General features: G+C 33.9%; 1 protein-coding gene across 10 annotated transcripts in view; it reads right to left on the bottom strand.

The window, feature by feature from the left end:
- The window catches only part of PLEKHA5 (pleckstrin homology domain containing A5), a 237264-nt gene that overhangs the window by 33198 nt on the left and 189302 nt on the right, over nt 1-14764 (bottom strand). For 4 of the 10 annotated variants that reach the window (XM_059935403.1, XM_059935390.1, XM_059935392.1 and 1 more), the window contains 4 exons: nt 6859-6939; nt 1910-1945; nt 1329-1391; nt 57-137 (listed from right to left, as the gene is read on the bottom strand). In XM_059935403.1, coding sequence (XP_059791386.1) covers nt 57-137; nt 1329-1391; nt 1910-1945; nt 6859-6939 — 261 coding nt within the window. Of the gene's footprint in view, nt 1-56; nt 138-1328; nt 1392-1909; nt 1946-6858; nt 6989-14764 lie in introns of those variants that run through there. The other 6 variants (XM_059935394.1, XM_059935395.1, XM_059935396.1 and 3 more) reach the window with 4 other exon arrangements.

Genomic DNA, 14764 nt, shown 5'->3' with positions numbered 1-14764 from the left:
TGATAATAATGATATAAAGTAACATCAATTGTAGATAATAAACATAATTGTCCTACTTTCTCCTTGTGGAGTTGCTGAAGTTTCTCTTCCAGAGCATGTACCACTTTATCTTGCTCACATAATCGGCTTAACTTGACCTAGGTTACAAGAGAAGACGTCTTTTGTTAGCAATTTTTAATTTTCCCTGTAATTGGATTTAGGCATAATAAAAAAACACATTTAAAACAGCCATGGAATAGCTAATTAGGTCAGTCTTTATTTCAATCAGTAAAATAAAAACTAAAATATAGCTTATAAAGATAGAATGCTTAAAAAATGCATATAGAGTAAAAAAGCATTTTCAACCATACTATTTAACCTACATAATTCAAAAGATTCTTAGTAATCAGGCAGTCTCATATGACTTTAATGAACCATTTTAATGTGGTTGAGATATTTTCTCTACAAACTGCTGGATAGGTTAAGTAACTTATGCAGTCCTTAATTAAAACACAGACTGGATTCTGTTTTCATATTTTTAAAATTACGTTCTTATGTTCTTCAGAAAAATCGCTTCTAACTACAATACAAATAAAAACACTGCTAATGGAGAAAAATCACTTTTAATAGTTTTAATGTTTTAAATTCTTGGTAATACCCCAATTTTTTAAATTATAAAAATATGAGCGGGTACTTTAATAAAATTTCAATCCCGCAATAAACCAGTTCACTGCATGTCTGAAAATAAAAACCCTGGACAAACTGTAACTATGTCCCAAACGTTACTGCATAATGATAAGACAGCAAGAAATTTGAAATTCCACTTTCTTTGCCATTTATCTACTAAAGTAACCACCTTATCTTTGTTAGACAACACAACTCAAGCTACATCAGATGGAATACAATTGAAATGAGAAGGAGGTACAATTCAGTGGAATAAAACCAGGGGAAAGGAGGGAAGAATGAGATATAAATAGGGACGTCAGTGATGTAAAATATGATTAAGAACAATAACAAAGGATGCAGTGACAGAATTTCTAGAGGCCAGTACTTTCTCTAGATGACAATTTTACTTTGTCTCCAATCCTGCATAATTTTATATCAGAAATAGTCTTTGCTTTCATTTAAGTGATTCTAAATTATGGTCAACTGCTAACTATGGGCGTGGGGTGGGCAGGGAATAAATCAGGAAGTGAGGATTTAATTGGCGCAAAAGAAGAAAATGTTACTTATTTGATGTCATTTTGGACGGCAGGAGAGGAAGAGGAAATTTTTTGTCATGCTTAGTTCCAGTGTTTTGCCAGAGAATATGACAGAGCATTGATAATATATCGCATGCTAATACGTACATCAATATCTACTTCTTCAGGTCTGTATTTGTACAATGTGCCTCTACATTCATCCTGTGACAGCTATAAGGGAAAATGTCATAGAGCAACTTTAAAAATAATTTTAAAAATACACATTTAATTAGCTTATAGTTAATATTTTAGATTTATACAACAGTAACAAAAAATGGGTTTTTAATGATTCTTATACTTTTAGAAGTTTAATTCAAACACAGATCATGACAAAAATAGGAAATTATTTAACAGTGATACAATATGCAAGATACATAAGAATGATGTTAACTTAGGCTTGTCAAACAAAATAATAAGCTGGCCAAACAAAATTATACAGCACCTTACATTTTCCATTTGCGAGACACACATTATTTTAATGAAAAATTGACAAATACAATCGTAGCAACCGAGTTGAATCAAATTTTGAATCAGGCATATTTCAACAGTCAAAACCATACCTTCACGGTATACACATAATCACACAACTGTGTATGTGTACACTCAGATGCCAACACATCTTAGCACAGTTTTATTAACAAAACCTATAACACGTTGTATACATATACATAATATATAAACACACATACACAATGTAGACTTATCTTGTTCCTCTGTCTTAAGAACTAAAAGATAATGGAGGAAAAGGATGGGTTTAATCGAAAAGAGGTAAAGCACTCAAAAATCTCTTAAAACTGAAAGCCTACATTATAAACTATGGACAGTCAAATTGCATAAAAAGTTGGTAAGTGTTTGCTGACACCATGTGCTTCATTATATTGTAGTAAATTATTATTCAGTGTATTTAAACATCCTTTTTTCAGCTTCTTCCAAATATCTTTTGGTCAGGCAAATCCTCATTTCTGATGGTGCTTACCAAGATTTCAAAAGCCATCCCAGTCAGTTATACCCCAGGTCACATCATAGCGCCTCTGCAGGCAAAACTGCACTATCTCTCTTGTCTTTTAACTTTATATTGACTGCTAGACAGTAACAAAAACATAGTAGGAAAATGTAATTGGGGCTCACTGCATGTTTACTAAATGGTACACTTTTTCTCAAAGTGGGGATAGGAGTAATGTATCCCAACTACATTCTAGATTGGAAAATTAAATCTTGTATATACATATACAAATGCACAAGAATGTAAGTTACAACTATATACGACCTGTCTGTAAAAAACTGCTTGACATTTACATCTCAAGAGGCATAATTTAAACAGTAGATAACTTTAAGTGGATCTAGGAATGTGGGAATCAGGAGATTAAAAATGTAAGCATTCCAAACATACAATAATAAATCCTGGATTTCCATATTTCACTTCAAGACACTGCTTTCACGTACCTCATGCAAATGATTCTGTGACTATTTAGGGGTATACACAGTGATTATTAAGCCACAAAACTTTCATAGAAGTGAACATCACATGAAAAATGAATTTAATGACAAAAGTCAGAATATTTGTGCACTATTTTAAAATAAAGACCACTGAATATGTCCTGAGAAGTGTCAATTGTCATTCTAAATTAAAGCACCCAGATCCAAGAAAATAATTTATACTTCCACTTGAAAAAAGAAAGTAATGAAAAATAAGTTTTAAAATGCTTAGATCCAGAATAAAAAATGTGAGATAATGCTAAAATTAGTATTTCTCATTTTTTAAGAAATAAAAGATGTAAAGCCTTAGCTACTAAATGTCTACATATACTTTGCTTATTTAATATTTAAAGTTAAACGCCAAACAGCTTTACTAAACCATGGAATGCATAATTTGAACATACCTAGTGGCTAGTGCTATATCTAGATTAAAATATGCTTTGTACCCTATATCCCAGGGTCAAAAGAAAAAAAGACAAGTATTTTAAAATGGAAACTTAGTAATTTGTAAGAAATATTTAGGGTAATGGTATAATATTTTTATTTAGGGAATCTTACTGCATATTCATGTTCATATCAGTTGGCATATTATAAAAAAGAAAGATGTGTACTGTGTACTTATAATTTTAGAGTGGTATCTCCTTAAAGCGACAGAAAAAATATTACACATATAAATTAGATTTATTTTGTTGTACCTGTATTTTTGGTACCAATGAAAATTTATTTAAACCTTTTATCAACTTAGTCAATAAAGATAATTAAATATCAACTAATAAAAATCTTAAAATAATCAACCTTCCACTATATTGAATACATTTCTTTTGCCTGTCAGAAGGAAAGCATAAGAAAACAAGATTATTCTTTAAATAATTAACTTTTAAGCATGGCCTATTTCCCATTACTGATAATAATTACTGAGGTTTTTCTTAAGAAAAGATGAATATAATTTATTTATTTTTAAAAAAATTTTATTTTTTGGCCATGCCGCATGGCTTGCGGGATCTTAGTTCCCCGACCAGCGACTGAACCCGGGCCATGGCACTGAAAGCACAGAGTCCTAACCACTGGACTGCCAGGGAATTCCTGAATATAATTTATTAAAAAAATTTCCATCTAGAATTGAAGTTTACTATTTTGTCCTCAATATGAAAATTCTACTAATCAGAAAAATGTAATTTCATGAATATTCTGATTAACTCAAGTTCTGCATGAAATAATGTTTCATGGCAATACTTTTTAGCATTTTTCAAACTCATCTTTAGCAAAAAAGCTCTGAGTTTGAATACCTTTGTTTGAGGTACCTCAGCAACACTAGAAAAGTAAGTGAAAGGGGGCTACGTGGTAATTATATAAGCTTGAGCAGTGCTCAAGCTTCAATCTGAGAAGCGTATTATACAGACTTTACTGACTATATAAGGATATGTATTATATAATATTTAGAAAGTCAGAACTTTTTCATAGTAAGGTATCTTATAATCTTTTTAAAAACTGGTTTGGCATTAAGTTAAAACAAAATCACTTTTGCCAATTAAAATTCAACTTTCTACAGTATCCCTTTTTAAGTATGTGAAATATATATATGTGTATATATATTTTAAAAGCATATGAATATATATACAAAACACAAAAAAAAGACTTTTGGGGAAATATTTGATAAAATTAGACTTTAATTTCTATGAAAACTCAAAAATGCTTGTTGGACTGTATGTATTTGCCAATTAGTCTGTAACCTTTAAAGCAATTATTTATCATGTGATTAATTTCACTGATATTAAGTATGTTACAAAAATTCTGGTACAAAATTGTACTCGTGAAAGGTGGTAGAATGATTAATAAACGCAGAGGAGCTTTTCAACTTGAAGCTCACTTAGCATTTGTTTTGATTCAGTTTTAGATCCTTTTTTTTGACTAATTTTAAGAAAATTACTGGGACTTCCCTGGTGGTCCAGCGGTTAAGACTCCATGCTTCCACTGTACGGTGTGGGTTCGATCCCTAGTCGGGGAACTAGATCCTGTATGCTGTGTGGTACAGCCAAAAAATTTTTTAAAAAAAGAAAAAAAAAATTACTGCCTAGGTAATTCCTCAGGTGTCCTCCTTCTTCTAGGAAGATGCAAACACAGAGGTTCTCCTGAGAGAAAACCTGAATGGCTATGATTCAGAAAAACTGGTCATAAAACACTATATTGCCACTTTATTTTCAGCTAAATTTCAGGAACCTATTAACACAGCATTGCAATGCAATGTCAGAAAAGCAAACCATCAGGTGTACAATATAAACTTTCACAAAGATTTTCTTTGAATAGTAACATGATAATGGAAATCTGGAGGAAAAAAAAGATGTAATTTCAATTTATAGAATTTTATATTAACAGAGTTTAAGAAATACATCTGTCATTTTTATCTACCAATGATACTCTGCCATAATTAAGTACTTTACTACTGGCTGATTAAAGAAAAGTATCATCTAAAAACTCCCTAGATCTGATAGCACTGACAGTCAATATCGATTACCAGGCTGCCCATGTCAAACCCAGGCATGGCTGCTGCTGTTACACATTCAGATCTTCCTGTTCTATACGATATCAGGTTTTTTTCTTTCAAGTATCAATATGAGGAAATATATTTATATGAATCTATTACTCTTTCGGTATTCAAGGTTACTGATGCTATATAAGACCAGTCTCAGATACCTCCATATTTTTGACAGACTCCAGTAAGAACTTTTAGTGCAACTGAGTGATTTCAATCAGCAATGACTTCTGCACCATCAACCTTGATTACCGATCAATACAAAAAAAGAAAAACCAAACCAAATGGAACAGAAAATCCCAGCTCTCATTCTTACTGGAAATATACAAAATGTGAAAAATGAAACCATAACCTAATTAAAACAGAAGGCCTTTGATCTCACATCAATCGGCATCATATAAAATTATAAATAAGCTGACAGCTTCAGACACTGAAAAAGGTATCAATTCCAGAACAAGTGCTAAGGTTGTCAGTGTGGCTTTTTAGAATGAAGTGTCAAGGTTCTAAAATCTAGTGACTTTAATAAGAGTGGTAAGATTCCATTCTCTTTTGAAAAGAAAGGCTGTTTAACTTTAAATATTTAGTACTTTATCTCCTTATTGCTAATTAAAAACTATGCTCAGAAATAAGCCACCCATCCACCAACTGTTTCAGTCTCCCAGTTTACAAGGCCCATGATGCAGACCCTCAAGGCGCCCAATGCAAACCAGAGGCCTTTAAAGACAGTGCGAGCTCAAGGTGCTTCTTTTTACCAGGTGCTTTTATACATATTTTAATCAAAATATATATTCATTTTTCATGTTAGTTAATTTTCTCCCTCTGTATGATTTTTAAAATATTGTAACAGGTCGTAGGCCACAGTAATTTGAGGGGGTTGAAGTGGAAGAAGCTGATGTTGTGAAACACACAGCTAAGAACATTTAGACCATGAAATACAAAAAAACTGGATAGGAATGTATAACATGACTTCTTTTGCAGATCTGCAGATTACCAAGGTCCTAAATTAAAGCCAGCCAACTCCATGGCACATATTTTGAGTTAGGGAAAAGAATGGGGTAAGATATGATGATCATGATGACTACTACATAAGAGGGAAAAGAATACAGGGAGAAGATACTCCCAGTATGGTAAGAAATGGCTATCTTTAGTTCTTACCATACCACAGTACAGAAACAACCTTTAAATAACTCCCATACAAATATAATCTATTCCTAAAACATTGGGGTGGGGTGGGGTAGGGAGGCGGCCCCTGAAAGGAAAAAAAAATTTTTTTTAAAGTTTTCCCTAAAAATCAGTTATGCCTTTAGAGTTAATCAAAATTAATGGCAAGTTAGTAAAAATTTTGCCAGTGTACTGCAGACCTCCAAGTACATATCAATCAAATACTCTGCACAAAAACTTCAGGAAAATGGCACACTTAATATTCAACAGCAAAATGTTCAGCAAAGCCATGCTAAGAACTGCAGCATCTTGAAAAGCACGGATGAATTGTGTTTTTTCCAAAAAGACAGAAACAAAAAAATGGAATAAGAAAAAGACTAATGTTATGAGTAACTCTGAGGATAAACCAAAACTGTCACTGGGGGATTTTGCAGATGATAAAGCAGTATCATTCACTGTCCAAGACCTTACTTGCTGGTACAGTTGGGGTCTTAGCGCCGAGTTCTCAATCATTGTGTGAACCATGGTGATAATAGGTTCATTTTCTTTCATCTATTTCAAATCAGGAGGAGCATACAGCAAACATCAGTTTACAGCATAGCTAGATTTGAAAGACGACACTGTAAATATAGCCTCTACTTTAATATCTTCCTAATAGTGCAGTTGTTTACATATTATCCCAAGGTTGCATAGAATCAACTTAATATAAACCATTTCAAACAAGTATTAAATGCTGTAAAATACTTCCAAGGTTATAAAAAAGCTTACTAATTGCAATAAAGGTTTTACTTTATAAACATAACCAATATTGTCAATTAATGAATATTCCTATATATACTAGAATAGATAATAAAAGCATCAAGATTCAAGGAATAAACTAAAGGGCGACAACCTATAAACTTAAAAGGAAAAAAATGGCATGACTTAATCAATTACTTACATAGTTAAAAAAAAAGCTTAAAATGATATTCAGTTCTTTATAAGGTTATTCAGAAAAATTTTAGTTCTCTACAAATAATATATCCTGTCACTTAGACAATCACACATTTTATTAATCTTGATAGACATTTATATATACTCTATTTTGGATTTTCTCAAAGTATAGCACTGTATGTAGAATGATTTCAAAGACATGCAAACTAAAATTTATTCAGCAAAGACTCAGTGAATCTCCCTAGCTCCTTAAAACGCTGAAACCATGTTTCACATTTCCAGCTATATTGTACTTAATTACTGCTTCTAGAAAAATATTTATTTTAGCAGGCTCTGGACTCAAGAATTAAAGCATTCAAAAGACAATTTTATATATATACATGGTAAAAGGCCAACAAAGTTTGTACCATTTATAAGCAGATGAGTCTGTTTATAATTGCAATTTATAACACGTAGTTTATATAATTTTCATCCCCCATATTATAGAATATAAGCATTTCCATCATGGTTAACAAATGCTACTTTACTGATTTAGCTAAATCTGCAACAAAAATTTACTAATATTAAGATTAAATGCATAAATAAAAATTAAATCTTGAAAACTGTATACCTAGACAATTTTATTTTCAGTCTAGTTACCAATGTTTCATGTCAATAATACCTGTTTTGGTTGTTAAATAAGAAACCTCCTGTGACTGGTTTAATCTACTTTTAAAAAGTTTTATTCAAGGTAAGTAATTTGTTTTTAAATCTACACATTTACTTATTAGTTAAACTCAAACTTCTATACATCAGTTAAATCTACTCATCGGTTCAACTCAAACTTCTTTTTTTCCCCAATGTTATCCAATAAGGGACCAAGGCATTTATAGGTGACATCTCATTCATGCACACAGGTAAGAACTATGTTGATATGCAGTACAGGAAAAAATTTTACAGTGTTGGAAAGTAACATAAAGAGACAACTATAGATATAAATTTTTCTTTAGCAGAAAAAAAACGTTTATTACAGAAATTTAAGACCTCTTTATATTTTACAGGTTATGTTTTAAAGGAACGCTGGCTGTTTTATCTTAGCCAAATGTTGATCTTGGAACAGTGTAACTGCCTTTGGTTTTGGCTCAATCATTTGACTGCATTGATACACACTTTGTATAATACAGGTAGCTTAAGTCTCTCTTCATTTTTAGTATTATTTAATTTTGATTTTCAAAGCAATCTCATCTATACTTGCTACTTTTCAATAGCATGCCATGAAAATTAGACAGAAGAGTACTTGACTCAGAGGTTGGGGGGTTGGCGGGAGGCGGTAGAGGGGCTGGGGTTTGAAAGAAGGTCAGGAGCATATGAATATTTAAGAAATAATGCAGGTCAGAGAGTATCCAAATGTAAAAGTCACTCAAGGTCAAACTGAAACTGCCTTGGAGTCTCGGAAATCTGGCATTACAAAGAGGCCACTGTCAAAGGGCTAGGTCTGCTAATATGGCGGCTCCCACCTTTAAGTGGAGCAGATCAATGATTGATCTGGTGGTACAGGTCAATGACTAGTGTTCAGCCTCTAGGCCTGAGGAATTTACTTGAAATGTATTTATAAAGGGAGAAGAGACAGTATGATTTCTGCAGAAGGGTAATCAAGCCTGATTTATTTAGTGGAATACTTTGAGAGGGTAAATATGTATGTTATAGAGGGAAGCCACGTTTGTGATTTAAAAATGACTGTTTAATTTACCTGTCAAAGATCATTAAATATTAAGTCACTGAGAAGGATCTTGCAAGAAGACACTGACTTAGCAACAGAAAAACTAAAAAAATACTAAGAGTGAAAATAACATTAAAAAAAAGATTAAATTTTAAAAATTGAAGTATAGTTAGTTTACAGTATTATATTATTTTCAGGTGTGCAATGGTGATTCAGTATTTTTATAGATTTTACCCGATTTAAAGTTATTATAAAATATTAGCTATATTCCTTATGCTGTACAATATATCCATGTAGGTTATTTACTTTATACATAGTAGTTTGTACCTCTTAATCCCCTACCTCTATCTTGCCCCTCCCCACTCCTGTCTTCCCACTGGTGGCCACTAGTTTGTTCTCTACATCCATGAGACTGTTTCTGTTTTGTTATATTCATTCGTTTGTTTTATTTTTTAGATTCCACATATAAGTGATAACATGGAGTATCTGTCTTTCTCTGTCTAACAAAAAATAACATTTAAAGTGTACAGAGTGTCTCAGAGATCACTTCTGGAATTGACTGTTTTTCATTATGAAAAATTTCAAAGGTATATATCAAATCCTAGAATATTAAAATCAGAAGGCATCTTTGGAAAGTGACAACTTAGTACAGCAAAGAAATGAAAAATGTCAGCAGTAATTATTTTAAATTGTGGGACCGGATCATTATTTTTTTCTTTCTCTATACTTCTCTACATTTCTCAAAATTTCTCCACTGAATAGATACTGCTTTTCTAATTAAAAAAAAAATGTTATTAGAGAGTCAAGGATAAAAATATATAAATACCAAATAAACTAGATTAATGAAACAACTATATTCTCTGGCAAACACCCCTTGGTGACACAAAGAGGCTAAGAAAAAATTTTAGCACACGTGTTTGTGTCATGTTCAAAGCTGTTGGAGTCCTTTAGTGCAGCGAGGCCCTGACCTAGAGAACTGTTCTCACAACCTTTATTCTGCCGTATGAGTCTTTATCCACATCAGAAGTTGACTGAAGAAATGTTAACTAACTAAAAAAAGTAAGCTGCCCCAATGCATTTGTAAATACCTATGACTATCTTATTAATATCTTTTTTCCTTTTTATTACTGTCTACTTCAGAAATCAAAGTTCAAGCTTATTTCAACCAGTGGTTCTTAACCCAGAATCACTTGAGGAACTTGAAAAGAACAGAGACCCTGATTCCCAGATAATTATAATGTGCAACTTGAAAATCTCTGATGTAGACAATACCATTAAAACATGAAGATGACAGGCTGGTCTAAAGATTCCTTTTGGCAGAAGTAACTACAATGTTCTTTCTCAAGGTGTTGAAGTCAGTCAAATGTAATTTGATAACAGTGAATGTTCTTCAGCTTACATACTCCTTGGGAATCTCATTTTACTCAAGTTGGAGAGATGGGATAAGTCTATCTGCAGACAGAAGCAGCAGAACTATTTCAGAATTCCTCTGGGCACCACACTCACCTGACCAAGGGCTGTTAGGATGACTGGGCTTGTAAGAAAAATCTGCACAGGGGAGTGGTCCTGTATGTGGTGGCACTCTCCTTGCACATGGCATGCAACAGCTGAGGCCAGCTAAATACAGTACTCAGGATCCCACACAATGGGAGTTCGGTCCGCATTAAACAATTTCAATGATCTGCCTGAAATTTGACTCTTTCCAGATTTACTGAATTGGAAATACTAGATCTGCTTTCTCTCCAAATAGATCCTAGAAATAGGCTAGTGATTTCTTTCACTAAATCACCTCTGAAATATCTCTAAGCTAGCTAGCTATCTTATTGAAGTATAGTTGATTTGCAATGTTGTGTTAGTTTCTGCTGTTTAGCAAAGTGATTCAGTTATACATATACATTCTTTTTATGTTCTATTCCATTATGGTTTATCACAGGATATTGAATATAGTTGCCTGTGCTGTACAGTAGGACCTTGTTGCTTATCCATCCTATATATAAGAGTTTGCATCTGCTAACCCTAAACTCCCAATCCATCCCTCTCCCACCCTCCTCCCCCTTGGCAATCACAAGTCTGTTCTCTATGTCTGTGAGTCTGTTTGTTTCGTAGACAGGTTCATTTGTTTCATGAAATATCTGTATTTTAAAACTTAGAAACTGATCATCTCTGTAATTTACACTGAAACAGCACATTCTATCTGGCTTTTGCTACGTAAACTTTATACAACAGCTTTTGAATTAAAGCAGTAAAATATGACTCCCCCCTCCCCCCCCGCCAAATACGTAATGCTCTATGAGCACCTTAGAATTTCATGCTCAAGTTCTTAAAAAAAAAAGGACTATCCAGCAATTCTCTTCTGGTTTGAATACTATAAGAATCCTAGGCAGCATTAAGGCACCGCTGCTAATAGCTAACGTATTTTTGTTTTCAGGAATCAGAGCAAGAGAAAGACTAATTAGTACTTGGGGGATGTTTAATAATTTACTTGAAAATGAGTTAAATGCTTTGCTTCCTGCTTTAATTCCTTCTTTGAACTAAACGGTAATACAGGTTTAGTTTCCAATTAATTGCTAAATTATAAAGCTATTATAAAAGGTCCACTATTTTATAATAATAAAAATGAGAATGTATGAATTGGGGATGACACTATTTTCATAATTAACTTCAGCAATAAATAAGAAAACCTAAGTGGAAATATCTTGGAAATACACTTAGGCAATGCCAATATATTTCTGTTTACAACAAAAACACATATTTTTACTTGAAATTTGTAAGTCCAAATGTTTACAAAAACCACCTAGAAAATGAGATACTTAACTCTAGCCTCTTTCTGAGGTTTGAGGTACGTTGGGCTAGTGTGAATACAGAGCATCCTTTGATGTTACTGTTAGAAATATCTTGATTTAAAAACCCATCACCAAAAAACTTATTCAACACAATTCTATGCAACTGCACCATAGTTGGTAGGATCTTGGTAGGAACTTCCCAACTGACACCTGCGGGCTGGGAAAGGGTTCCAGGTGTCTGGAGTTGGGGACCACCTCAGTCCTCGGAGGGCCTAACATGCTCCCAACAGCACGGCCTCAAGTTTCTGTCAAGGTGAGCACATCTACTGTCACTTTTCTATGTGGGCCATATAGGAAAAAGGTTAGAAAGCACTAAGATAGTGTTTTATGTTTCAAAAACACCCCAGACATCTCTTCTTTCTTTGGCGTTCCTTGTCATTATTTATCTCAGTAGTTCTCAAATCTGACTGAGGAGAAAAAAATAAATCACCTGTGGAGTTTTCAAAACAGGCAGGGTTGAGTGGGCTCTGGCAATTCTCACTGGGGGCTGGGGGGCAGACAGCCTTGAGAATTGTACTTTGTTTTTGTCTTTCTAAAGATCTGTTGGTAGGTCTGACAGGAAATCAGGCTTGAGAACAATGGTCCTACGCTGGCACTAATTTAAGTCATTGAGGACCAATTCAACCATCACCATTAAGGAATTCTTCAAGGTCTTGATGAGTTGGTACTAAATGTTGGTCAGGATACCCGTGCAACTATCAAAAGATGAAAAATTTCAAACTAATGATCTAAACACAAGTATATTGCATGTAGACTAAAATAGTCTTGTCTTTGTATGAAATATAGCATTAAGAGACTTAACCCCTTTAAAAAAGCAACTGAATCTCCTTATTAATAATATTAGTGGACTCAGCAGAATCACAGGGTGGGGGGCCGGGGTATCATTACGAATCCAATTTCCAGTTGCCAGTTGTTCTATTATCCTAGCAACTTCTAATATCCGTTTCAAGGTCTCTATCTCTACAGAAATTGGACCAGCTAGGAATGCAGAAGGAACAGGATATTGTAAGTCATGAGATAAATGCTCCAGAATAATTTTTAGGGGGAGGGGCGGGAAGGAGAAAGACTAGCAGTGAGCAAAGCCAGGACAATCATTCATATAATTTATCCTTGGGAAGATTAATTTCCCAACCGCCCTTTAGGTATAAGAAGTGGTTAAGTAGTGGCTTAATTGCCATTTATTTGTTTGGCCGCGCGGCATGCGGGATCCTAGTTCCCCAACCAGGGATCAAACCCGAGCCTCCTGCAGTGGAAGCGCAGAGTCCTAACCACTGGACCGCCAGGGAAGTCCCTTAACTGCTCTTTGAAAAGTTTACATAATGATTCACCTAGAATAGCACTGTCCAATAGAACTTCCTATGATGATGGAAATGTTCTCCATTAGTGTCGTCCAACATGCCACACCAATGACTCCTCAGCCCCTGAAATGTGGCCAGTGTGCCGGAGAAAATGAATCTTATTTTTATTAAAGTGTAACTAACTTAAGTAGCCACATATGGCTAGTGGCTATTATACTGGATTGTAAGTCTAGAAATTCTAGACCAGTAAAGTTAAGTATAATTTCCCCCTAGATTTGTATCTCACTCCCGTAAGGGAAAACATCTGCTCAAGCTCTGTCTAGTAAAGGAGATTCCTCGAGTCTGAATTCTGCGAGTCTGAGCTTCCTCCCTCTTTTGGGGGCGGGGGCAAGAAGTCTGGATGATTTCTATCCACCCTACAGAGCTTTTGTCCTTTACTGATAACCCATTTCTGTGCTGTCATTTTCCATTTAAATGGAAAATGGATTTTTCCTGAGTTCTTAAAGACATCTTAGAAAAAGAATTTTTAAGTTGGGAATCTGTCTTAACAATAGCCAAAAACCCTGATAGCCTCATCACTGAAGAATCCATCTCTCAAGAATGTCCTCCTGTGTCTAGATCAATAAACTTTTAAGATGTGTGGCAAAAATAAAAGGCTGAAGAATTTGACATGCCCAGGGTGAAGCTGAGGAATGCAGGGGCCTTTGTAAACAGGCCATTTGGATAATGATAATGTAAATGCCTTCCACTCTCACTCCAGGCACTTCTGAAAGTCCGAGAACCTGAGATTGAAGGGTATGACTACCTATAGAAACCAGGCATTGTTTAACAGGAAGCAGGAAAATCTGAAGTGACTTTTTAAATAGAAGAATGTAAATAAGTCTCTTTATAGCCGATGGGGCAAAGTATGGAGGTCTATTTCTTTGGCAATTTTAAAGCAATCAGAACAAGCTCTTCTATGCTATATATGGTTTCTAAAGGTAAAACTTTGGGAAAGTATTACTATTATATGTATTCAGAAAAATCAATGGTACTTTAAATGATGTAGCTGGACCATACAACATATCCTCTTTTGCTTCAAGGGAGAAAGACGGATTAAAAACAAAGAAAGAAAAAGAAAAAACACATTGCGACACTAACACAGAAGTCAAATGTATCTGACATTTCCTTAAAAGAAAAGAAGGAAAAAAAAAAGAGCATTTCTAGACTGACTGATGCTGTAAGTACTGGCTTCAGGAATAAAGTCCATTTATTGAGAAATATGAAAATACCCCTAAATCCAGCAGAACAAAAGGAGGGTAATCTCTACACACAAACTTATTTAAATTGCTGAATTTTTTAAGCCACCATTTTGAGGTATATACCTGTGGTATATTTTGAAGTAAACTTTTAAGGTCTAGGCTAATGTCTTTCCAAATAATTTACATATATAATTTATTTACCGTGAGTTTCATCCTTTTTCACCTACGAGTCTCAAGAATTTTTTAAAAAATTAAAATCCTTTTGGCTACGGGATACATTTTATAGATCTGATGTTTACTTCAGTGGCTTAAATCTGTTTTCCTTGATTAATGACTGTTTTTTTTTTTTAAACAATTGCTCCT

The sequence above is a fragment of the Balaenoptera ricei genome, chromosome 10 (assembly GCF_028023285.1).
Source record: "Balaenoptera ricei isolate mBalRic1 chromosome 10, mBalRic1.hap2, whole genome shotgun sequence".
NCBI lineage: Eukaryota > Metazoa > Chordata > Mammalia > Artiodactyla > Balaenopteridae > Balaenoptera > Balaenoptera ricei.
This window is presented reverse-complemented; position numbering and strand designations above follow the sequence as displayed.